At 31.8% G+C, this 24,792-nt stretch overlaps 1 protein-coding gene across 6 annotated transcripts in view; it reads left to right on the forward strand.

Moving 5' to 3' along the window:
• Positions 1 to 24,792, forward strand: part of RAP1GDS1 (Rap1 GTPase-GDP dissociation stimulator 1) — a 133,924-nt gene that overhangs the window by 71,172 nt on the left and 37,960 nt on the right. For 4 of the 6 annotated variants that reach the window (XM_039845757.1, XM_039845755.1, XM_039845756.1 and 1 more), the window contains one exon: positions 18,024 to 18,170. The exons of the other annotated variants lie outside the window; for them this stretch is intronic. In XM_039845757.1, the coding sequence (XP_039701691.1) occupies positions 18,024 to 18,170 (147 nt within the window). The remainder of the gene's footprint in view (positions 1 to 18,023; positions 18,171 to 24,792) is intronic. 6 annotated transcript variants of the gene reach the window in all.

Genomic DNA, 24,792 nt, shown 5'->3' on the forward strand with positions numbered 1-24,792 from the left:
AAAACCATTGGACAGTAGATTAAATGAAGATTAACCAGTTAAGAGGCTTTTTCCCCCAAGCCTGAAGAACAATGAAAGAGGGAATAGGAAGGGTGGTGTGTGTGTGTCTGTGTGTGTGTGTGTGTGTGTGTGTGAGAATATCTAAGAAGACATCAGGTGGGAGGAACAAGTCCATGAGTCCAGAATTTAAATCTGGATAATACCAACAACAGAAATAGTGAGATCTCAACCAGGTGAATATGTTTGGAGGCATGTTGAACTTGAAGTGCTGTTATCAAGTTGAGATTCATGCACTTAAAATGATGGTTGACCCATGGGAATACAAGAAATGTTTAAAGAAAAGCATGAGAAAAACAGCCTCATTTAGGGTATAGCAGAAGTGAAGGAGCTTGCGAAGAAGCACAAAAGAGTTGAGGAAGACAAATTCGTTGTCACCGAATCCGAAGAGTTGGGTGGTAAACAGTGTCAGGGACTGCCAAGAAAAAAATACAGAACTTTGATGATTTGATCAACAGACATTCATGTTTTTAAAAACATTTTTGAGCCTTGTGGGGAAAGAAGTCAAATTTCAAGGGCTATGATGAGTAATGAAGAAACGAAGGGAAAGTATTAACTTTCTAGAAGTAGAATAAGAAAAGAAGAGACATAATTTAAGGGAAGGACAGCACTGTGAGAGTAAAATAGAGGAATTGGACATAGGAACCTATTTGTTGGGCTAGTATGGACAAGGACAGAGTAAATTTCTTAGAAGGAATAATTGATAGAGAAAGATCATAGATGAAAAAAGAAGAAATTAAATCATGAATCCAAGTAAACAGGATTAGAATGGGAAAATGACAGAAGATCGGTGAAAGTATGAAAAAAAAACAAAGTTATTAGAGAGTGCAGTCAAAAGAGTGTTTCTAGCATGGCCTGCATCTTCTCAGTAAAGTGGAAGTCAGCGGCAAGGAGATAGGAACTTGTGGTGTAGGGGAGAGGTTCAGAATTGGGGCTCCGGGGCATATTATGAATAATCATGAAAATATGATTTTTTAACCAAATGGTAATAAAAGTTTACTGTGGTTAGAGAGTCTCTTTTGTGTACTTAAAATGCATGCAGGCTAAGGAGTTATTTTGTACTGTGATGGGTGGACAGGAAGAGCCACTGAAAATTACTCGAAATTAGTATTTTCAGTTTCATAGAAGCATATAATTTGGATTGGAACAGGAAGAAAAATGAGGCAGAAATATCAGGAAGCCATATAGTCAGCCAGGCATGAAGTGATAAATACTGACTGGAGGAAAGAGAATGAATTTAAAATACAAAGGGAGATTGGATTGTTTATCTTCAGTCTGGTTGGTTCCTGCATAGTACAGCACCAGGTTTAAGCAGTGTTAAATACTTTAACCCTTCAGATAGTTTACACTTTGAGGAACTATGATCTTTCCATTTTTATACTTGGTATCACACTCAAGTCCCTCTTGTTTATTAAAATGGTATTTTTTAAGTTAATTAATTGATTTTTTTATGGTGCCATTGGTTAACGAAATCCGATAAATTTCAGCTGTACATTTTAATGGTAAGTCATATATATATTTACATTGCGTGTTCACCTCCCATAGTTAGATTCCTTTCTGTCACCATACATTTGATTCCTTTTACCCCATCTACCTCCCTCTTCCCCTCTGATAACCACTTGTCTATTGTCCATGTCCATGAGTCTCTGTTTGTTTGTCCTGTTCATTTGTTGCTTTTAGGTTTATATCTCACATATAAGTGATATCATGTGATTTTCAACTTTTTCTGTCTAGCTGATTTCGCTTAGCGTGATTATCTCAGGTCCATCCATGTTGTCGCAAATGGCAGTATTTCATCTTTTCTTATGGCTGAGTAATATTCCACTGTATATATGTACCACAACTTCTTTATCCAATCATCTGTCATAGGACACTTCAGTTGTTTCCATGTCTTGGCCACTGTGAATAATGCTGCTATGAACATCGGTGTGCAAATGGTATTTTAAAATCTGACCTTCTATAAATTTTTATCTTAATAAAAACTGTAGTGCAAAGAACATATTAGATAGCTATTTTATTCTAATGCTTAATCAGTTTCTAAGTACTATGTTATAAAAAGCTAATGCCTTGTTAAAGAGATGGAATAATACTTTTACCAATTTTATAGATATGAAAATAGAGGCAACATATGAGGGAGCATTGAATATTGCAAAATATTAGGTGATATTTCTTGAGTTCAATAAGATGTCATTTATGGATGTCAAATTTCCTTTTTTTTGCTGTTCCTTGAATAACAGTTCCATTATAGTCTCTGAGTCAAAAACCTTTGGAATTTTTCCTTTCTTGATTAACAAGTCTTAGATAGGGTGGGGAGAGTCTAATTACAAAACTCTGCAAAAATAAGATTTTGCGGGGGGGTTTCATTATTTAAATCTGTTTTCTCCCCCTTACCTTTACTACTCTAATTTTACCTGTTAAAGATTAAGTTAAAGTTTAGACACATTAAACATAAAATTAGACTGCTTATTGAAACCCCATCAATACATGTTATCTTTTGCTCTTGTGTTCTGTTTTTATTTTTCCTATTTTTCTTCTTTGTAACGAAGTGAAATACTAAGAATTTTCTTTGTTTTTAATCAAAGTTGTCTCTGCTACAAGTTGGAGGCATTTCCCTTGCCCGGGAGGAAATACAAAAGATAAATACCATTTAAAGGTGAATAATTCACATTCTTCCTGCTGAGTAGAATAAATGTTTGTACTTTTGGAGAAATTGTGCTGTTACCAGTTCAAGTTAAATTTTAAATCATAACTATATATACATGTGTGGAGACATAGCACACACATATATAGTCTAGCACATCTTTTTTAAAGTATGAAATACTGTAAAACAAAGCATCTCTTATATTTAAAATATTTGGAATAAAATTTAATTTTGATCTTGAGTAAGTGGACTAGTAAATTGGAGCATTAAATTACATTATAGCTGTTTTTCAGGAGTGATTTAAGGTAATTTTATAATAATTGAGTTTAGTGACTTACTTGTTTATAACCACAGATATTTAGTCTTCTGATAATAAAATGATAATATAACAGTGCAGGGAATAGGATAACTTTGATGATTTCTTTAGCTAATATATGGTGATTTATGGATGCTCTATTTTCATATAAAGGTTTTTTGAAAAAAGAATTGTCAAACAATTTTGACTGACAGGAGAATTCTGTTGGACTACAGAAATTAATACTACCATCAGCAGGTACTCCAAAGTCATGCCCATCAAATGCCATGCTGTGACCTAATTTTAAACTGCATCTGTGGAATTAGTGCTTTCGTATCCTAATCCTTATAAACGTAAATATATAAATATATTTGGAATTTTCTTGCATAAATGCAGAATTTAAACCTGAATATAATACTAAGCCACAAAATTACAAGCTTTTTTTTTTTTGATATATGAGTGTTTAACAGTCATGGTGGATTTTTTCCTTCATGACTCATTTTTGTAATTTCACTGATGTAATATTTATAGCTTTTGCTTTTGTATCTAGTCTTTCATGCATTTTACCTGCACCTGGATTGTGAATAAGTTGTTTTTTGAATTTCGGTTAGATGTTATTTGACAGGTTCAAATTTTTCACTTGAATTCTTAAAACATTTGAATATGTTTAGGGTACATAAGAGAAATAAGAAAAATAAGTATCAGAATTTAATTTTCTTCCCTAACATTTCATAAATATCTTTTAACTTCATCTTGAGAAACAATGTAGATATATCTACTTACCATTACCATGCTCCAGAAAAATAAAATAGCACTTGGCAAAATTAAAAGGCAGTATATTTAAGAAGAATATTTATATCATCCATATTAGAATGGCCAGTGTGTCTCACTTAAATATACTACTGCACTTAATGATTTAGGTCATTGACTGTCAGCTTTTTTTTTCATGCACTACAGCCAAAATAGGATAATCGGTTTTGCAGCCTACCAACTTTATTGAGTATGAAAATCCTTTTTAAACTAAAAATCGTCTCTCTCCTCCCCGCCAGGCTATAGAACACATACAATAAGTAATGATTGTACTTATAAAATTTATTTATTAGGAAAATACATTTATACCATGTAGAGTCAACAACTGAAATTTCTATTTTGGAGGATGAATTTGGGAGGGGGGCATAATTTTTATCATTTGCAATGTTTATTTTAAATCCAGTATTATGATGCTGAGGATTGTAATCAAAATCAAAAGAGACATGCCACCATAGTAAAACAATATACTAACAAAGATTAAACCTGTTGAATGTTTCTTTTAATCAGCTTTCTATATAACACAGGAAAAAATTTATCTCTACTACATGAGGTTAGAATTAGAAATATACTTTATGTCACTGAATATATGTATTTATGTTTCTGCCTAAGAAAGTCTCAGTACCTACACTATGGATCATATTATTTGAGTGCTTCTTCCAGTAATGATGGTGAGTAAATCCCAGGAAATTCTCACTCCATGCCTTCATGTTCTTTGGATTGTGCATATATATACATGAAATACTTTATAATCAATAAATATTGATTGAACTCTTTGTGTTCAGGACACTATGCCAGGTAATAGGAGAAAATGAGAGCAAGAAGTCTATATCTTTACGGGATTAGCACAGGAGGAGATAGATAACAAACAAGTAAATACAAAAAGAAGATATTTAACAGGTTGTGATCATTGGTATCAAGGAAATAAACGAGATAATGGAGAGTATCTGAAGATAAAGAAAGTTCTGTCTGAGGATGTTATTTGAGCTAAGGTCTGAAAAATGAGAATGAACTAGCTGTTTAAAGCAAAGGAGAAGAATATTCCTTACAGAAGCATAGCAGTTGCAGAGCCCAGTGAGGCAAGAACTTGCTGTGTTCAAAGAACAGAAAAGAAAAGAGACTCAGGTATATGAGATGCAATGAACAGGGAGAGTGTTATGCAATAAAGTGGAAGAAATAACCCCTGGCTCATAGTGAGCTTTGTGGCTCATCCTAGTAATAAGAAGGCATCGAAGGGGACCTGATTTAGATTTTAAAGACATCATCTTGGAGCTGCTGTGGGTTGAGAAATAGTGGAAGTTAAAAGCTAAGAGCAGAAGCATGAAGATCAGTAGAGTTGCAGTAGTCCAGGCAAGAGATAATGGTGCTTGGATTAGGGTTATGGTAGTGAGGATGGAGGACATCAGAAGAATTTGGATAGTATTTACTTATGGATGAACTGGGAATGAGGGTAAGGGAGAAATCTAAGAGTAATTCTTAGATTTGGGGCTTGAGCAACTGGACAGAAGATGGAGCAGTTTACTAATATCGGAAAGAACAGAGGTGGTCTGTTACATTTTTCTGAGTTTTGTTACTGCTGCTTGTTTTTGTTTTGTTTTGCTGGGGGCAGTAGTTAAGTCTGAAATTCTTAACAGATAGATAAGAGGAATGGCAGGTGGGTAATTTCTATATCTTTATATTACATATTGTGAGGTTAAACATACAAAAAGTTTAAATAACCTGTATTTAGCAAAATGTTCAGATGTTACTTGAATAAGATATGTACATTCAAGAAACCAATGAGAAATTAGAAAGCTTAAGGAAATAAAGCCACATAAGTCATAAAACTTTTTAAATAGGAAGGACTTTTATAAGTTATCTAATCCACCCTTTCCAAATTTTACAAATAAAGAAACAGGCCTGAGAGTTAAAGTGATTTCTCAGAATCCATAGCTAAATTGGTTATGGTGTTGAACTAAAATCCATGTTTCTGATTCACTGTCTGGTTGAGTACTATACTTGAGGAAGTTAACACTTTTATAAATACATACTTTGTTAAGTACATTTATGCCTTAATAGTTCAGCTCTTAGAATTGCAGATATAGAAATATGTTCTAAGAATTTTATCAAAAGGTAGTCCTAAACCACATTTTGTTTAATCTGTTGTAAATCACAAAATAGACTTCACCTAATTGAAAGAAGATGGAGCAGAACCACGTGATGAAGGAAAAGCTTTTTACATTTTTCCAAATTTGAAAACTTTATGTAAGAATTACTCTAATTTATTGAAACAGCAAAGTGAGCTTTTCTATTTAGTAGCTCTTTAACATAAAATTTTTTTCATACTGGGCTTTAAATTAAATAAATGGGAGTTTGGAGCAGCAAAACTGTAGTAATGCGTCAAATAAGCAGCAAAAAAAAGTTCCACAGTGACCTGAAAAACCATCTTAAAATAAACAGTGATGAGAAATATGTTTTTTCCTTTGGTCAGCTTGCCATTGGGGGAACACCAGGTGATGAGGTTTTTTTTCCCTTTTTCTCCTACATAATATACTACTTAATATGCATTATTTGTATAACCTAATCTTTGTTAGATCAGTATTACATAGTGCTTTGTGATAAAGAAAAGGGAGATACGCTAAATTATTTTTATTCATTTTGGTTTATATTTCAGGAAGCCATAACTATGAATAAAAATCATAGGCAATTTTTTAAAACGTAATTTGATGTTAAAATTGATTAACAATCAGCCTCCAGGTAAAAATATTTAATGGTTTTTGAGAGTTGCATCATTCATTTATGGAGATCTGATTTCCTTTTTCCTCTTTACAGTCCTGAATCACTGTGACATAATTTCTTAATAGTCATTTCTAGGAATTTATTTACCATACCTTATTTCCTTCATCTCTGAATTTTTTCTCATTTTATAATTTGGATGATTATTTATTATAAAATTAACTAGGAAAGGTTTACATTAAAATTAGCTTCATAGAATAGTACTGATACTTTGCTATGTGCCCAAATTGATTTTGGAGGAGAATTCTTATGTTTACCTAGATATGAATCAACTAAGATTTTACTTCAATTTAATATGCATTTATTTAGGTACCTCTTGTATGTTCAGGGATATATACATTGTTCTTTCTTTTAAGTATTTGCATTTTTTATTTGAGAATTTTCATTTTATTCGCGAACTTCTTAAATATAACTTCAGTGGCACATCAAATTCTTTTCATTGTAATAGTGCTCAATAACCATATAATAAGTGTATGCCCACCATAAGATCCAACTATTCCATTCCTAGATATTTACCCAAAGACTTGCACATCAACATCCAGTGCAGCTAGATTCGCAGATTGTTATGTCTTCTTAACATCATGTAATGTCCCACTTTATCTCTGGTAATGTTGCTTGTTCTGTCATCTACCATGTCTAGTAATATAGACACAAATTTTCCTTTGATTAGTGTTTACATATCTTACCATTCTTTTATTTTTAACTTGAATGTCTTTTTATTTAAATTTGTAGACAGCATAGTTGAGTCTTGCTATTTTATCCCATCTGACCATCTCTACCTTTTAAGTGGAAGGTTTAGACCATATGTATTTAACATGATTTTTATATGGTTGAAATATGCCATCTTGCTAGTTATTTTCTGATTGTTCAAACTATTCCCATATTTTTCTGCCTCCTTTTGAAAAAATTGGGTAATTTTCTGCCTCCTTTTGAAAAAATTGGGTAATTTTCATTTCTCTCATTTATCCACATTATTGGCTTATTAGTTATATTTCTTTTTAAATTTTTAGTGGATACTATATGGTTAGCAATATATATTTTAAACTTATCACAGTTTACCTTTAAATATTATATCACATATAGTTTAATAACCTTAACAACTGTATACTTCAGTTCCTCTCTCCCATCTGGTGGAGCAGATAGAACACACAGCATTTATCAATTAAGTTCACCACCTTATATGGGCATGGTTTGTGACACCCCAAAACAATTAAAATAGTAACATCAAAGATCAATGATCACAGATCAGCATAACAAGTATAATGATAATGAAAAAGTTTGAAATATTGTGAGAATTACCAAAATGTGACACAGATACAAAGTGAGCAAATGCTGTTGGAAAAATGATGCCAAAAGACTATCTCGACACAGAGTTGCCACAAACCTTTGAATTGTAAAAACTGCATTATCTGCAAAGTGCAATAAAATGAGGTATGCCTGTATTGTCATACATTTTGTTGTTACATATGTTAGAAACCCCACAATATATTGTTATTTTTACTTTGGACAACTACCTTTTCAAATAAAATAGGAAGAAAACATTATTTACTTTCATTTTTATCATTTTCAGTGTTCTTTATTTCTTTGGGTGATCCAGATTTTTGTATAGTATAGGATACATTCTATCTGGAAAACTTTTTTTTAAATATTTGTTTGTATAACAGGTTTGCTATCAGTGAAGTCTCTCATCTTTTTTAGTTTGAAAATTTCTTTACTTCGCCTTAACTATAAGATATTTCCACTGGGTCTCGAATTCTGGGTTGACAGGTTTGTTTGTTTGTTTTTTTCTTTCATTACCTGAAATACGTTCTTTCATTGTCTTTTAACTTGCATAGTTTTGAATGAGAAGTCTGCTGTATTCTTATTTTTGCTGTTCCAAATACAGATATCCCCGCCACTCCTACCTGCTCCAGCTGCCTTCCTGAGATTCTCTTTTTCTTAGATTTTTCAGCAACTTGGATATTTGCTGTGTATCTTTTTATAACATTCTCCAAACTTCACAGATTTGTGGCATGATGTTTTTCATTATTTTTGGAAAATTCTCAGCCATTATTTTAAATATTTTTCTTCTACCTTGTCTTCTATGTCTTCTTTTTTTCTGAGTTTTCAAGTGCATTTATATAGCGCATTTGCTATTTTCTCTCAGCTCTTAGGTGCTCTGGGTTTGTCTCCAAACTCTTTTGTCTATTTGTGATTTGTTTTTATAATTTCTATTGATCTACAAGTTCACTGAGCCTTTCCTTGATTTTGTTGAGTCTATTGTTCAGCCTCTTAAAATAATTTAACATTGTGTTTTCACCTCTGGCATTTCCATTTAACCCTTTATAGTTCCTATTTCTCTGCGAAATTCCACATCTGTTCAAGGATATTATTCACTTTTTCCACTAGATCCTTTACTGTATTAATCGTAGTTATTTTAAAGTCTTTGTCTAATAGTTCTAACATCTAGGTCACCTATGAGTCTCATTCTGAAGACTGATTTATCTTTTGAGAGTGGGTTATTTTTTCTTCTCCTTTTAAATGTATATCTTAATTTTTTATTGAATGCTGGTAATTGTATGTAGAAAAACAGTAGATAATGAGATTAACAATGTTTAATCTTGAAAAATAAGCACACTTCTTTTATCTCAAGCAATTAATACGAGGTGGAGGTCTAGCCGATCTAGTCAGAAGTCAAGCTGAAGTCACATTTGCTGTTGCTAACTTTACTTTAGTGCAGTAGTCTTCAAAATCCTTTAGTAGTGGGCTGTTCTTGTGCTAGGGATACTGGAGGATGCTTTTTTAGTGTTTTTGCTTTGCCTGTGCATGCCTGTATCACAAAGAGATTTGCTCTATATTCTTACTTCTCTCCCAACAGTAGACTGCTGTGCAGAGCATCCATCGCTATTACTATTAGTCTATGGACCAAAAATCTATTTCTAAACATTTTGATATTAACTAGAAAAAATTTAGAGAGTAGATTAAATAATAAGGGAAGAAATGGTAGTTTTTCATTGGCTGTGCCTATATCAGTTTGCTACAGGTGATTATTTAAAGTCCTATATTAATTGATTATCTTAAGTCCTATATTGGTTAAATGATTAAATATTGATTAAATAATTTAAGTCGTATTAATTATGATTGAGGTATATTATTGTTAGTGATCTGAAAACTATAGTTTTTGTGAGATGTATAAAATCTGAATATATAGTAAACTCTTTTTTAAATGTCATATAGTTTTCTTTTTAAAAAATATGAAGCTTGAATATTTTACATTGTTTATGTGAAGGAGTAAAGTAGTTTCTGAGGGATGCTATACAATGTATCACAAACCTATGGCTTAAATATTGTTTTATGTTTGCGGAGTTATAAGTCCAAAATCAAGGTGTCAGCAGGGCCATGCTCCCTCTGAAGCCTGTAGGCAAGGAGGCCTTTTTGCTGCTTCCTAGCTTCCTGTGATCTCAGGAAGCAAACCTGGCTTATGGCAACAAACTCTAATCTCCACTTGTCTTCACATGGCTGTCTTATCCCTTTGTGTTTTTACATCTTTACAAGGCATTCTCCTTTCAGCATCTCTCTCCGAATAAGGACACCAGTCATATTGGTTTAAGGACTCACCAACTCCATTATGACCTCATCTTAACTACAGTCAGGCATCACTTAACTACAGGGATACTTTCTGAGAAATGTGTCACTAGGCGATTTCGTTGTTATGCTAACATCATAGTGTGCTTACACAAGCCTAGATGATATAGCCAACTACTGTAATTGCATGCACTCTACTTTTATGCGCTTGGCAGTGCAGTAGGTTTATTTACACCAGCATCACCACAAACGCAAGTAATGTATTGCACTGCAAGGTTAAGTGCCACTGAGTGATAGGAAGTTTTCAGGTCCATTATACTTTTATGAGACTTCTGTCTTATATGCGGTCTGGTGTTGACTGAAGTATCATTATGCAGCACATGACAATAATCACATCTGCAGTGACCCTGTTACCAAGTATAGCACATTCTGAGGTACTAGGGGTTAGGACTTGAACACGTATTTTGGGGGGACACAGTTTGACCCATGATAAAAATAATGTCTACATCTCAAAAGCATATCAGTAATGTCTCAAACAGATAAAGATATTAAGCTACTGAATCTGAAAGGCATACTAAGAATATGTTTATGAATAAATCTGTGTCATGAATTTGTGTTCTAACTTTTTAGGAATTTTGATATTTGATTCTTTTCCAATTCAAGTAAATTTTGATATTGATTCTTTTCCAATTCAGGTAAATTTAAAGATAGCCATTTTTAAAATCACATTTTAATGAAAATATTTACAAACTCCATTCTACTTATTTTGGAGCATTTCACACAGAATTCTGGTAAAAATAAGTAATTCAATTATTTCTTACCTCAGCAGTGGGATAATTTGGGGATTTTCAGTAATATATATCATTTAGCTTTCTAAGACATCTGAATTTCATAACATGTGGCTCGCATACACTGAGAACTGATGGGTCCTTTTAAGTTTAAAATCTAGGATTCTAGTCTTAACTATGGTTTGGTATGGACTAAAAAGACCCAGAGTAGTTTTTGTATCCCTACTTTTAAAATGAGTCTAATTTATGTTATATATTGTTTTAAAATCCTTGCTCAGAATATATTATACACATTCAAATTCTATCATAATAAAAGATTTGTTCTTAGAGGTTAAAAAGTAGCAGAGTAGTGGAGTCTAAAGGGAAAACCAGGCGGAGCTTGAGTACAATAAATTTTATCATGGCATCTTCGTACTGCTGTCATTTTTTGTAAACTAATATTAGTTAGTAAGAATTTAAGTTATAATTGTTTTGACTTTAAGCATCTGTTCTGAACACCTTTCTGTTCACAAAATTGCACATCAAAATTATTTGTAGGTAGTATAATTTTTCAGAACTCAGCAGGAAAGTATTAAGAACTCAGTTTTACAGAGTAGCTTGTGGAAAGAATTTCTGACTTATTTGCCATCAGTCTTTGTATTCTCTAGTAATAGTTACTGGGGAAAAACAAAAATAAGTTCATGAATTATAATGATTAATGATTGGAAAGCTAAAACAGCAAAATTCGAGGGTTTTTTCTTAATATGTTTAAAAACACAGCGTACATTGAGTACTTACTATGTGCACAACATGGGCACAGTAGAAATAGAAACGAATAACAGGCTCAGCAGTCTTCTGCTCCTTCTCCTTTTTCTAGATCAGGAAACTGAATCAACAGAAGTTAAGAGGCTCTATTATGGTCAAACTTAACAAAACGCAAAATTTAGAGACTGTATTAAAGTTATTTTATAAGTTATTACCTCAATGATATTACAGTGTTTCTAATATTTAAAAAATTTTACTTTGCCTTACTGAAATTCTTAAGTTAACATATCAAATTTTAGGTAACAGAAATTGTAATTCCCACTCCAACAACCAAGACTAGTCTAGGATTTCATCATCAAATGTTCTTTTTAATCAGGTCTTCTGAGACTTTAGCTTATGACATATCTTTCTTTACTTGAAGAAAAAAGTCTTACCTCCTGTTGAAAATAAATCTTCTCACTTTCTTTTCTTTACCTATAAATTGCTAACTGAATTTAATCACAATATGAGATAGTGAAAGTATTTGGGAAAAGATGAATATATAATTCTATGGCAAATTGTGGAGAGGGTGGAAAAAGTGAGGAAGATTATATCTTCTGTAGTTGTCTTCTGTTTTCTCTCTGAAGTAGGAATCGTGGTTTCTGTTAAAAATGCAGAGGTTGGGAAAGGGAGGTACTTTAGAAAGTTGTGACTCTTTGGATGGGTCATTATGGGCAATGTGACTGGGATGTGTGTAAAGATTGTGCGGCATAGTTTAAGGGCTTGTTCATGCTTGTAAGGCCTATAATTTTACAAAGTTAAAAGATTGTGTAATTTGTTCATTCTTTACTGTGCTTTTAAGTATTATTCTTTAAAGCACATCCTTTAGGAGTTTTAGAAATTTCTCAATCTCAAAATCGATCTCAATGAATAGATGTGTGACTTGTTATGAATTTTGATGTGGATATGAAAATTGCATTATTCTGTGCATCACTATGCTCTTTCCAATTATCTGTGAAGTAGATTTTGTCTATTGACTTCTCTCTGTTGCATTTTGGACAGCTATTATATAACATAATTGTTCTTAATATTTAAGTTCATGGATACCCTCGAAAGATTTTGGGGAGAGAGATACCAAAGAACTTTTCAGAGATGAGTCTTCTAAAATAGATTCTCAATTGATACTAAGATTATGCTATTGTCTTGTGGAACTGAATGACAAAAATATTTCAATATATCTTTTTTAATGTTTAATGAAGGAACATTGAGTTAGAATTTAAATTTCCCAAAGTTTCATTCAGAAAGCTGATAATCATCATAATTTCCTTAAGCAAAGTCCAAGTTGAAATATAAGAAAAAGAAATATGGTTTATAGTTTATCTTCTTAATTCACTTACCAGAGAATTATTTCTTAAGTACATTTACAGTAAAAGTCATTTATTGACTTTTAAACTCAGTGCCTTGGCTTTCACTGTGGCCATTGGTAACCTTAAAAAGCCTTTGTAGCTTTATGCTTTATACCATCTTTAATTATGCCAAACACTCCATCTCTACTGTGTTGTGTATGTGTCTGTGTGGATGTGCAGCCTGTGGGCAGCCAATATCATTAGTTATCTCTTGCAGAGTATAATGTGTGGGATGCTTTTATAGAAAACAGAAAGTGAGGCAGTGCACAAATCCATGAGACTTAAGAATGTTAAAGGTGAACTCTTTATTTGCTAAAACTTTGAAAACACAAAAGGTAATTTATTCAGGTACTTCTACACACATATACTCATGTTTCTCAATATTAATTTTTAACAAAATTCATGTGAAAGCTTACTAGTATGATCAGCCCCTGCTGTTTATTTCTCATGTAGTCATAATTTTTTGAGGTGTGCTACATCATAATTATCACTACAGTAACCATTCCTGATGTCATACAAGATTATTTCTTTTGGTGGGAAATTAGTAGTTTGACCAGAGAGATAGATAAGGAACCAAGATCCTCTTATTGTACAAATAATTACAGGGTAGGAGGAAAACTAATATCGAATATGTATGTAGGCATAATTCTTTTAAAATAGATTTTTTTAAATTTGTATTTTATACTGAATTTCTGTGATAAGAAATATGAAAAAGATGATGACTAAACCACAAATGTGGAAAGTGGCATGAAAGTTATAGACTTAAGTTATAAAAATAAATTTATAGTTTGAAAATTTTATTTTAGATAAAATTTACTATTGAAATTATGGGCTTTTATATCTTACATTGTGCTGCCTCCCCAGTTTTCCTCCTCAGTCTTTTCAGAGATAGGAGCCTTCAGACTTCTTTTGGAAAAGCTGGTGATGATAGAAATGATAAAAACAATGTATTTGCTGTTGTTAATAAGGCTTTTCTATAATCATGCATATAAAAAAGTTCTAGGAAACCTATGTAATATTGTTACATAGGTTTTATAGCCAGTTTCTAATATCTATGTGGCTCTTTTTCCATTTCTTTCAAATTCTAATTTCTGTGATTTCATTTATCTTTCTCTTTCCCTTCCTCCCTCCTTAACTTGAACTGTCACTTTTTTTTCATATAATTGCTATATTCTCTTAATATTTAACTCTCTTATTGAGTGTACAGAAAAGTGACTGTCAGCAAAGACCTGCTCTTGTATATTCTTGAATAGATTCAACCTCACCTTTCAGATTACATAAACTTTAAAAATCAAATAATAACCCGAGTGGCAGTGAAGGGATGAGCAGCAGGAGCTCACATACTACTGGAGGAAATGTACACTGGCTTTGGAAACTTGTTTGTCATCTAGTAAGTGGAAGATGTGCAGATTCTATGACCCAACAATACTGTCTATATATTATAAATAATAGCCCAAACCTAGGAACAGCCTAAGTAAGAATCAGCAAAAGAACAAATAACTGTGATGTGTTCATACAGTGAACATTATACAACAAGTAGGCAGATAACATAGTGGATGAATTTTATAATCATAATGTCGAGTGTAAGAAGGGAGGCACGAAAGAATAAGTGCGACATTATTTCATTCAAATAAAGTTCAAAAACAAAGCTAAACCATATTGCGGTGGTTAAAACAAGAAAAAACAGATGCATACAAGCACGCCTCTCATCCTCAAAGTGAATGGTAATTTACAAAAACCTAGCCAGAGGCCTCATTCAATGAATATTGAATGCCTACTATGTCCTAGGCATCTGCTGCCCCCAAGGAGGGACAGCCTATTTGGGGAAACATATAAGTAAATCTGAAATTAGGATATGCTAACATGTCACAGTAGTTGTATTAAATGGTCCTTTCTTCAGCCTTAGTGTATTACTTGTACCTGATAATAAAATACTAACTTCATAACAAGTTTTATTGCTTCCTGCTTTTGGCTACTGAAGAGTAATGGAAGTGCAGTATCTCTTCACAGTGAAAGCCCTCCTCTTAGCTAGTGTGGTGAAAGATCGAGCTTGTGCTGGAAACTACTTTGCGTGACAGGCCATCATTAAAGAATGTAGCAGGGCTTAAAGAGTTGGTGGACTGCACTTTCTCCAATGGTTGGATAGTTCATAATTATGGAAAATTAAGATATAAATTATATTTCTAGAGGGGACGACTCAAGATGCTTCACAAGTTAGAAGTTATTTATTATGAGAAGAATTACAAGTGAGCCTGCATTCAGGGATATGAAATTTTGGGATAAGAAACCTTTTGGAAATTATTTTTAAGTAAACAATATTATCCATTTTAATATCATAACAAAATTATAGAGCTATCTTTACTGTGGAAAAACAATTTATATGGGCCTGTGCAATTATAAATATCCTAATATGTATTTTAAATAATTCGTGAGATGCCTTTAAAGACTTACTCTTTTGTTGTTTTTAGTAGAGTAAAAACATACGATTGTCATTTATTCTTTTTCTCCTTTGCATCCTTGGGATTCTTAAAATATTTTAGTAAAATTTGTTTGACCTTATTTACCTGGCTGATTAGTCAAAGTAGGGCAAGAAAGGGGGGACGGAAGGAAGGAAGGGGCAGGCATAAACATTCCTATAGTGGTGGTGAATGTATTTTTGACTCAGATATCTATTATATGTGCTCTGCTTTGTTCTCAATTTTGGTAATGTAATTTCTAACATAGAACTTGAATTTATGCTCTGCAACCAATTCTTAACACGTGAGTGAAGAGCTATGTTGTAGACAATCGAAACACTGCAGAGAGAGAGGTAGGCAATGGTAGAAGGAAACAGATGGAAGAAAAAACTGTGGTTCTGAAACACAGATAGGTAATTTGCCTTCTAATTGTAGTTCTGTTCTTACTGCATTATTAAATTTGATGAACAAATTTTTTTAATAAATTTGTATTAAAATTTAATTTTTTTTGAATATTGAATAGCTGAATATTGATAAGAAGACAGCTTAGCTTTTAAAATTCACTGCAAATAGGCTCCATATAGTTTCCTTTTTTTATGCCCCCACATAGTTTCTAAGGCTGTTTCCCTAATACATGAAATTAAGGCTTAGCTCTGCAATAAGATTTCTAAGTCCAAAGCATACACAATTTATATTTTAAAAGCCCATATTAACTGAGCAGTTAGAATAAAAAAACTATTTAAGCTTGGCAATTTAGAAATATATATTCTACTGTATATTCATATTATTGAAGGTCCAAACATTTGGATTTGTAATCCTAATGTTGTTTTCTCTGACATTACTCACATACACATTGCTAAACAATTTAGATAATTTACATTTATGTAATTAGAAATTAAAACTTTGGAAATTAGATTTCTAAAAGATATGACCAATATTCTTCGCTGGCTCATCTGTCTGACTTGTTACCCTGGCAATTACAAATTTTCTGTGATCTTATTCGCTGTTAGCGTTAGGGTCCTGTGGTGCATCCATGTAAAAATACAGTAAAGCTAAGGGGACATGGTACAGAACTATGCAGACAAAACTATTTTCCTCTTAATATGGAGTTTCTTAACATTTATCAAAATTGTGAATCAAGTATTTAAAATGTACTGCTGTATAAGTTGTGTGTGTATATGTGTGCTTACCACAAGGAATGATATATTTCATTATCTAATATGTTTCGGCAGCAGTTATATAAAGATATGACCTTAGTTTCAGTTATTTTATTAGGAAAATGAAACCCTTTTATTTATTGACGTTACAGCTTTAAATCCTTTGAGAGCCACTTCTTTTGCTGATCCTTTCTTTATGCTCCTAGAGCTGCACTGTCCGGTATAAAGCCACTATCCAGATTTGACTGTTGAACAATTAAAATGTGGTTTGTCTGAATTGACATGTAACTGTAAGTTTAAACTGCACTTGGATTTCAAAGATTTATCACAAAGAAGACAATATAAAATATTTCATTAATTTGTATATTGATTGCATGTTGGGATGATCATATTTTAGATATGTTGGATTAAATAAAATATATTACTAAAATTAATTGTTCTTTTTACTTTTTTAATGTGCTTAGTAGTAAATTTAAATTGCATATGTGGCTCACATTTGTGCTTCTCATATTTCTATTGGGCAGCATTGTTCCAGAGTCTATCATATTTTATAAAAGGAAGTTTGATTTAGAAAGACAGATATTCTTTCTTTCATCTCCTTTCATTCTTAGTTTCAAAGGTTAGAAAGTATTCTAAAACTGTTTATATATTTCAGCAGTTAAATGACATCTGTTCTATGGAATGTAGATGTGCATATAACAATGTACATTGTACTGTCATTTGATCACTGGTTATAATGTTGTATATCGTTGTGTTCTAGAATGGAGAGAATAAGGAAACGTGAAACAATAACTATCAAGAATTGAAAAAGGGGACATGCTTATAGACTATAGAAAATACCATTAAAAAGACCCTTGTCCTGATAACATCTAAGAATTATACATTGCGATCCAGAATTTTACTGTGCCACAGTTTTCTTTGATCATAGCTGACCTGAAAACCAATGATAGAAAGATATATTTAGTGGTTCCCAAGCTAAGAAAAAAAAAAATTCCAATTGAATTCAGTTCCTATATTTTTCTCTTACACAGAAATGTCATTTGTGACAGAGGATGCAAAAAAAAAATTCATGTTATAGTCATAAACTCCTAAGACACAGAGAAGTTCTTTAGGCTTCTTATGATGCCAATGCAAGTAATCTTCTCTTAAAAAGTAATTGTCTCTTTTCCCCATCCCACCCCCATTTCCATGTTTATTTGTTTTGTTTTGTTTTTCCAAAAAGACATATTTAATGCCCTTCGTGGGTTTGTTTTCTACTTACTAAATAAGGAATAACACTGTTGTATTTTGTATTTGAAATTGTAAGGTACATTTCTTTTTTCTTTTATTTTTAATTTAACTCTTTGTTTTACAGATGAGGGCAGAAGTGCAGTTGACCAAGCAGGTGGTGCACAGATTGTAATTGACCATTTAAGGTCACTGTGCAGTATAACAGATCCCGCCAATGAGAAGCTCTTGACTGTCTTTTGTGGCATGCTGATGAACTATAGCAATGAGAATGGTAAACAAAATTGAAAACTTGCTTTATCTCTGGGGGAAAAATTAAAAATCATCAATACTATAGTATAAACCAGACATATTTAGAAAAATTATGAACAAAGAATTCATAAGTGGCATATAAAATTAATAATCAGCCAACATTAAATTACAGTGTTTTAAAAATACAAAATGGTCATAGTTATTAAATGAGACTAGTTTTTGAAGGGTTGCCCATGTTAATCAATTCCACAAACAAAACATAATGGTATGGTTTAAGATTTCTTGCTATTAACACTTTAAAAGGAAACAATTTTAAAATAGCTTTATGTTTATTACTTTATATTATACCAGAAGTATCTTTAAAATATAAACTCTGTATAAGTAAAATGATTTTATCTAGATACTAGATTAACTTGTAAGAATAAAAAGTCTTTTCATTAAATCTGGCCTTATAAAAATAAAGTTCAGAGCAATCGCAGATAACTGATTATAGAAATTTAATAAATACTGTACACAGAAGTTTCTTCTCTCTGTAAAACATTCTTAGAACCTAGCAACAAATGGCATGTCCATAATTTTCAGGTAGCCTATATAGTTGTTAATTAAATGAACATATAAACAGTGATATGAAAAAAAAAAGCTTCACTATAATTTTAAGTGCCGTAAAAATGTATTATTTCATATGAATTACTTTATGGATCAAGTGTTCAGATTCTGGTAGTTTTCTAGAAATAAGGTCTTTGTATGATTTCTTTCATAAGGGCATTTTAATTTGTAGTCTTTGACAGAGACTTTTTATTTGTATATTAAACATAATATTCTTTCATGTGTTCTAGAAACATAAGGCCTTTTAGGCATATTTTTCACTTGTTCACTTTTGGTAGTCATGGGCTTAAGGAAATATACTAAATAATTTTTTAAAAAATAGATAAACATTGATGACAAATGGCTACTGACATTTGGCCTTGGTGTTGGAGACAGTAGCAAATGGCAGGGACTGTAGCCCATGTGCCATTGAAAGGGGAGCGACTACTGTCCTGTAGCCAGTTGTTCTGTATGGCAGTTTGGTCATATGCTGCCAAATCTTTTCATTTGGGGGAGGGAGAAAGCTGAAAATCCAGCTTTTCCTGTGACATCTGATTTTTAAATGTTGGTTACATTTGCTTTTTTTTTTTTTTTTAGCACTGTACAGTCTCAACAGTGTTTCCTCAGGTCATCCTATCCGAGGGACACAAGTTTTAAACTTCTAATTATCCATAATAATAATTAAAAAATAGTTTTTATTCATCAAATGGCTTGTCTGTTAAACTTCGGCTAATAACAAATAATAATTTTTATAGGGTCAGTTCCCTTTATTTTTCTTGCCCTCTTGCGGAACAGAAAATGTCCTAAATATGAACAGGAGAAACAAACGACAGTGTCTGGGTTATCTACAAAATGAATAGCTAGTTCCTAAGTAATCGAAATTTGACCATAAAACACAGATATCTGAATTGCCTTAAGACACATTGGTCAGTTGTTCATGTTGCTTCCTGTCCCCTCAATTTCACTGAGGCTTAGACATCTGAGAAAGTGGGACAAGTGCTAAGTGTAGGAGAATGGTTTAGAAAGATAAATGAAAGGAATTAGTCTTGCTATGCCTCACAACTAGTTTTTTGTCCTTTGAGGAAGCTGTTGCTCAGAAATTTGTGCAAAGCCTATCAAATGACTTAAATTGTCTTTGAAAACATCACTAATTCTAAATACGACTGTGATTGAGTCCCTCTAATAGGATATCACACCATGTAGGGAAGTGCACTGAGAAGATAATGATTAAAAACATGAGGGTGCACAGTCCAAATGCATAGCATATTTCTTTTGTAAGAGTAAATTTTTTCCCTGGTATGCAAGTATTCCCAAGAAATAACTTACAGATACTTTGGAAAGCTATATTATTTTTTCTCAGAACATTATTGGAACAGTGGTGGTTTTGTTTCATTATTCTAAAAGCCGCAATCTGAAAGCAGCTTTCAAAACTTATTAGATAAAATAGAAGTAAAATTATCCTTAGTATTTTAAAGGAACAAATGCCAAATTTATAACTGTCTTCTTTCCTCAGCTTCCTTTTATATTTGTCTTTCATGGGATCATAGTTTGTGAAGTGATTCTTTTTCTCTAATACACTTTAACTTAAATTATATCTTTTTTGTCTTACACAATTATTAAACATCTTTGTTTTGATTGTCAATTATTTACTTACTCTTTTCTTTAAAATATGTGCTTAAAGACTTTCCAACTTAAATACTAGATCTTCTTGGCTAACTTCAAATCATTTGGTATTGATCTCGTCCACCTAGATGAGTCACTGAGAGAAAAAAACAATAGAGCATTTTGAAATTTATAAGGCACTTATTAGCACTGATAAATGAAGTTCCTTTTATTGTGTGTTTAATTTTGAATTTAGTATACAAACCTCTGCTACTTTCTAAGTACAAATACTGAGTGATAAATACCTACCTCCTTGTTACTCTAGCAGAAAAATTAACTCTACCTTTGAACCCAATAACTTGAGCTTTATTTAGAGGAAGTTATTCTTTAGCTCCATTGATACAATTTTTTAAATACAAAGATAAGTACTGAAAATTGTCACAAAGACAGTTTCTCTGACAAGAACATTTTCAAATTGTTTATTAGTCCTAAGACTGGATTGACGTCTGACTGAAACATAGGATATATTAATTTCTCTCCATATAATGGACAGTCCTGAGGAGGATATCCAATTTTTAAATCCATTAAGTAGGTACTAAGTTTCCTAAACACATGTATAACAGATATATTATGAAAGTACTTGGCAGAGAAATTTTTGTGCCCTTTGCTAAAGCGATATAAAACTCAAGGTTCATGAATTTTAAAACTTTTGACCCAGTTCAAGACTAGACACTTTTAAGCTATGAGTTGAATATATTCATGTTTCTTTATTGGTGAAACAATTAAAACTTTTTATACTCAGATAAGTATGGAATATCTGAATAGAAAAAGTTATAATTGCTTAGCTAGAAAAGTTGTATCATGTGTAAGTAAAATCATGTTTAAATAGAATAAGACTGTTTAGTGAAAATCATTTCAAATTTATCCTTTTGGGAAAAGTCATACCTGTTTTTCACATGTCAAAAAAAACAACACTTCATTCTGTGGCAGTCCAAAATAGTCTGGGTATTTGACATTGTAGTTAGAGAAAGGCATGTTGACAATTTGACATTCTATTTGAGGAAATGTGCTGAACTTACTAGATTTTCTTTATCTGGTTACAACTTTAAAATTTTAGTTATTTTATAAATAAGGAACTCAAACCTATTATTGTAGATATTTTTATCTCATTGGTTTCTTAGAAATCTTTTTTTCTAGCTTTGGTTACCCAATGCCAAAACATTGCAGTGAAGACTGAAAATTTTGTTCAGATCAACCAGCTGTTTTCAAATGCAACGTATAGCAGGAGTTTGGAAAATATTTATTGATCGACTTTTCTGGATACTTAGTATTGTCTACAGCTTTATTACTAACAAAATCAAAACTTGGAAGAAAAATGTGTTTTTGGAATGCATTTTCTTCATTAAATAAGGTAGCAGCATTATATACTCATGCCCACTATATCAGTTGATATTTCCTATTGATATAGTATGGAATATACAAGTCAGTAGCAGAAAGTGGCATTGAAAACATGGCAGTAGTAACAGTATTGGATCTGTGGTTAAAAATTTATTATAGTTGACCCACAGACGTGATACATCTGCATGTTTATTCTTGAAAGTTGATTTCAATTTGTGTAGAAACATCAGTAATCTAAAGCAAAGCACCAGAATAATACCTTGTTAAGGAATTTATTGGCAGTCACCAATTATATTACAATGTGACCGTGATTAATCAATACATATCTCTTGGAAAACTCTATAATTGAGAGTTTAATCTTTTTCCTAATACACTATGCTAGAAACACAAAATACAGGGAGAAGTCTGTTATAACTCTAAAACAAATTGATAATGATGATAAGCATTAAAACAAAAACTGTAGTTAATTCTGTGCCGTAAGAGAAAAGTAGAGGAAATAAACATTCCATCAAGGAAGAAAAAAATTTCCTTCTAAAATGAGTAACAGATATACACAGTCTATGACTGGCTTCTTCATGTGACCTGTATTATATATGTGATATATATGTATATATACATATGTGATTTTTACACACACAGCTGATTTTTCTCTCTAACTTAATAACTTTCTGTTACTGAATTCCTCTTTTTTCGTGGTTCCTGAAATCTCTCCGGGATACTCTCATGATAATTCTCACACTTAATGTGCTTCATAGACTTATGATAACTGAACTATGTTCGAAAGGAGGCCAGCTGTGCAATTTAGGAAATGCAGTTCAGGAGATACGTTACTGGAGCATAACAATTGAATTTAAGTATTAAGTCTGGCACTTAAATTCAGTTGTTGAAAATAGGCCTGTAAAGTATTTTCTCTCCTCTAATTTAAAGATCACTTAATGTGTAATTAACCTTAGCAGCTACTTTCATACTAATCATTTTCCTAGTGAACTCAGTCTAGTAACTTTACTTACTTGTTTTTTTCTTCATACTTAAAATAGGAATAGAAATTAACGAGGAATAATTCTGGTTAAAAATTAAAAAACAGTTTGGCCCTGAGTATATTCTTATGTTTTGGTATTACTTTATTAAAGGTGAGAAAGAACATATCCTAGATATTAGATGTTTAGAAAATGAGTTGCTTTGCATGAGTGAGAAACTGTTTCCAAAGTTTATTTACTGTGGGTACAAGCTAATTAACAATTCCATATATTTCCTAAATACTAAAAACTTTTTACCTAATGTTAAGGGAAACAAACAAACAAAAAAATTCAAAATGTAAAATTTTATCTTCACATGTCATTGTCTCTTAAAAATTACATTAATTTTCCAGCATACGATTTTCAGTGTATTTTCTGTTCATTCATCTCAGCTTATAAAGGCATTAGAGATGTACTTTTAAAATCACATCCTTTGAAGCCCAGTTTGTTAGAGTAGTCCAGTATGTCAAAGTGCATAAAAGACTTTTATTGTGCAGCCGAAAAGTTTTTAAGCTTTTTTTTTTTTAATGGTATTGGGATTTTTTATTTACTAACTGTTCTTTTGATAAAAAGTTTCTGAATTTTTACTGTTTGTCCAACAAAGCTTTCTAATCAATTTAACGAAGTAGGCTGCATTCATGAAATTCTGCTACAAATGCCATTTTCAATAAATTGTTTTTCCGAAGGTTAGAGCAGTTGTTCTTGTGCCTTCTGCTAATTCTGCCTATTGAATTTGAGCAATTAGACAAGGTTAACTTCATTATAATCCTCCTAAATGATTACTATAATAATGCTGTTACTTAATGGACAGGCTGGAACTTGGTTTTTAGTAACTGTGTACCAAATGCACATTTTGGTTTTTAATTCCACATGGTCAAGTATTGGCATTAATATTCACCTTTTGCCATTATAGATTGAACTTCTGAATGAAAGAATCTGAAATTTTTTTATAAAAAAATGAAATGATTGTCACAGTTTTTTAATTTAAATCTAGTTTTAACCTTTAAAAGACCAGTTTCTTTCTGAGATGAAAGTATAGAGTTTTAATGATTTAAAGTTTAGCATTATGTTACAGAAATAATACTTTCTCAGAGTCTCATGTATTAGATTGTTCCCTGATCATGATAGTGCATTTAGCATTGTAATACTAAATAGATACCCAATTTTAACTGAGGGCAGTGGAATATGTTTGGGGTTTGTAATTCTCTAACATGTTTTCCTTTTATTTATTTGCTTCATGTGTGAACTGGAGATGATTAATCATAGATGTTATTGAATATTTTCAAGATTTCCCTCATAGTGAAAATTTGAGGTGGCATAGTTGGCTTTCTGATTTTAACTCATCACCACAAGATGTAAAGAATTCCCAAATTATACTTTTTCTTGAAAGACTCAAGAAATTAAGTAACTAAAAATTAAAAACAGCTCCTAACATTTATTTGATATTGTAAATTCTGAAGAGAGTACATAATCTAATCTCTGTTATTCTGCCCAGATTTAATTGTTACATTTGTATAATTTTCACAATCATTATTGGCACGTTTTAATATTGGAATGTAAGTATACATTTACATTTCAGCTGACAGGATTTCAACATCTGAAGCACATAGGGAGATTTTCTTCGTACATGGAATGCTTACCTATGTTTGAAAATGAATATTTAGATAGCAATGGCAAAACTGAAAGTCCATGCCTTGTTTTTATTATTGATGTTACTACACTGTTGAAATATGATGGTTTCAAAGCACATAAATATTGACTGCACACAAATTTTAAAGCCAGAGATGAATAATGGATTTTGACCACATGTCAGTATATCTTTAGATCACTTAAAATATCCATTAAGAGAGAGGGCGGAAAAGTATCCTATGTAAATTAACTTGTATAAAAATTAATAATTCTGCTTTCTAACTACAAATAAAATCCAGTTAACATCAAACTGCCTGTATTTTATTTATGCAACAATTTTTAAATAATGTTTAGAAAATGGGTATTGGCTAGAAGTCAGAAATCTTTTGGTTATGTAACTGTATCTTGTTAACG

The sequence above is a fragment of the Pteropus medius genome, unplaced genomic scaffold (assembly GCF_902729225.1).
Source record: "Pteropus medius unplaced genomic scaffold, Ma_sr-lr_union100, whole genome shotgun sequence".
Taxonomy (NCBI): domain Eukaryota; kingdom Metazoa; phylum Chordata; class Mammalia; order Chiroptera; family Pteropodidae; genus Pteropus; species Pteropus medius.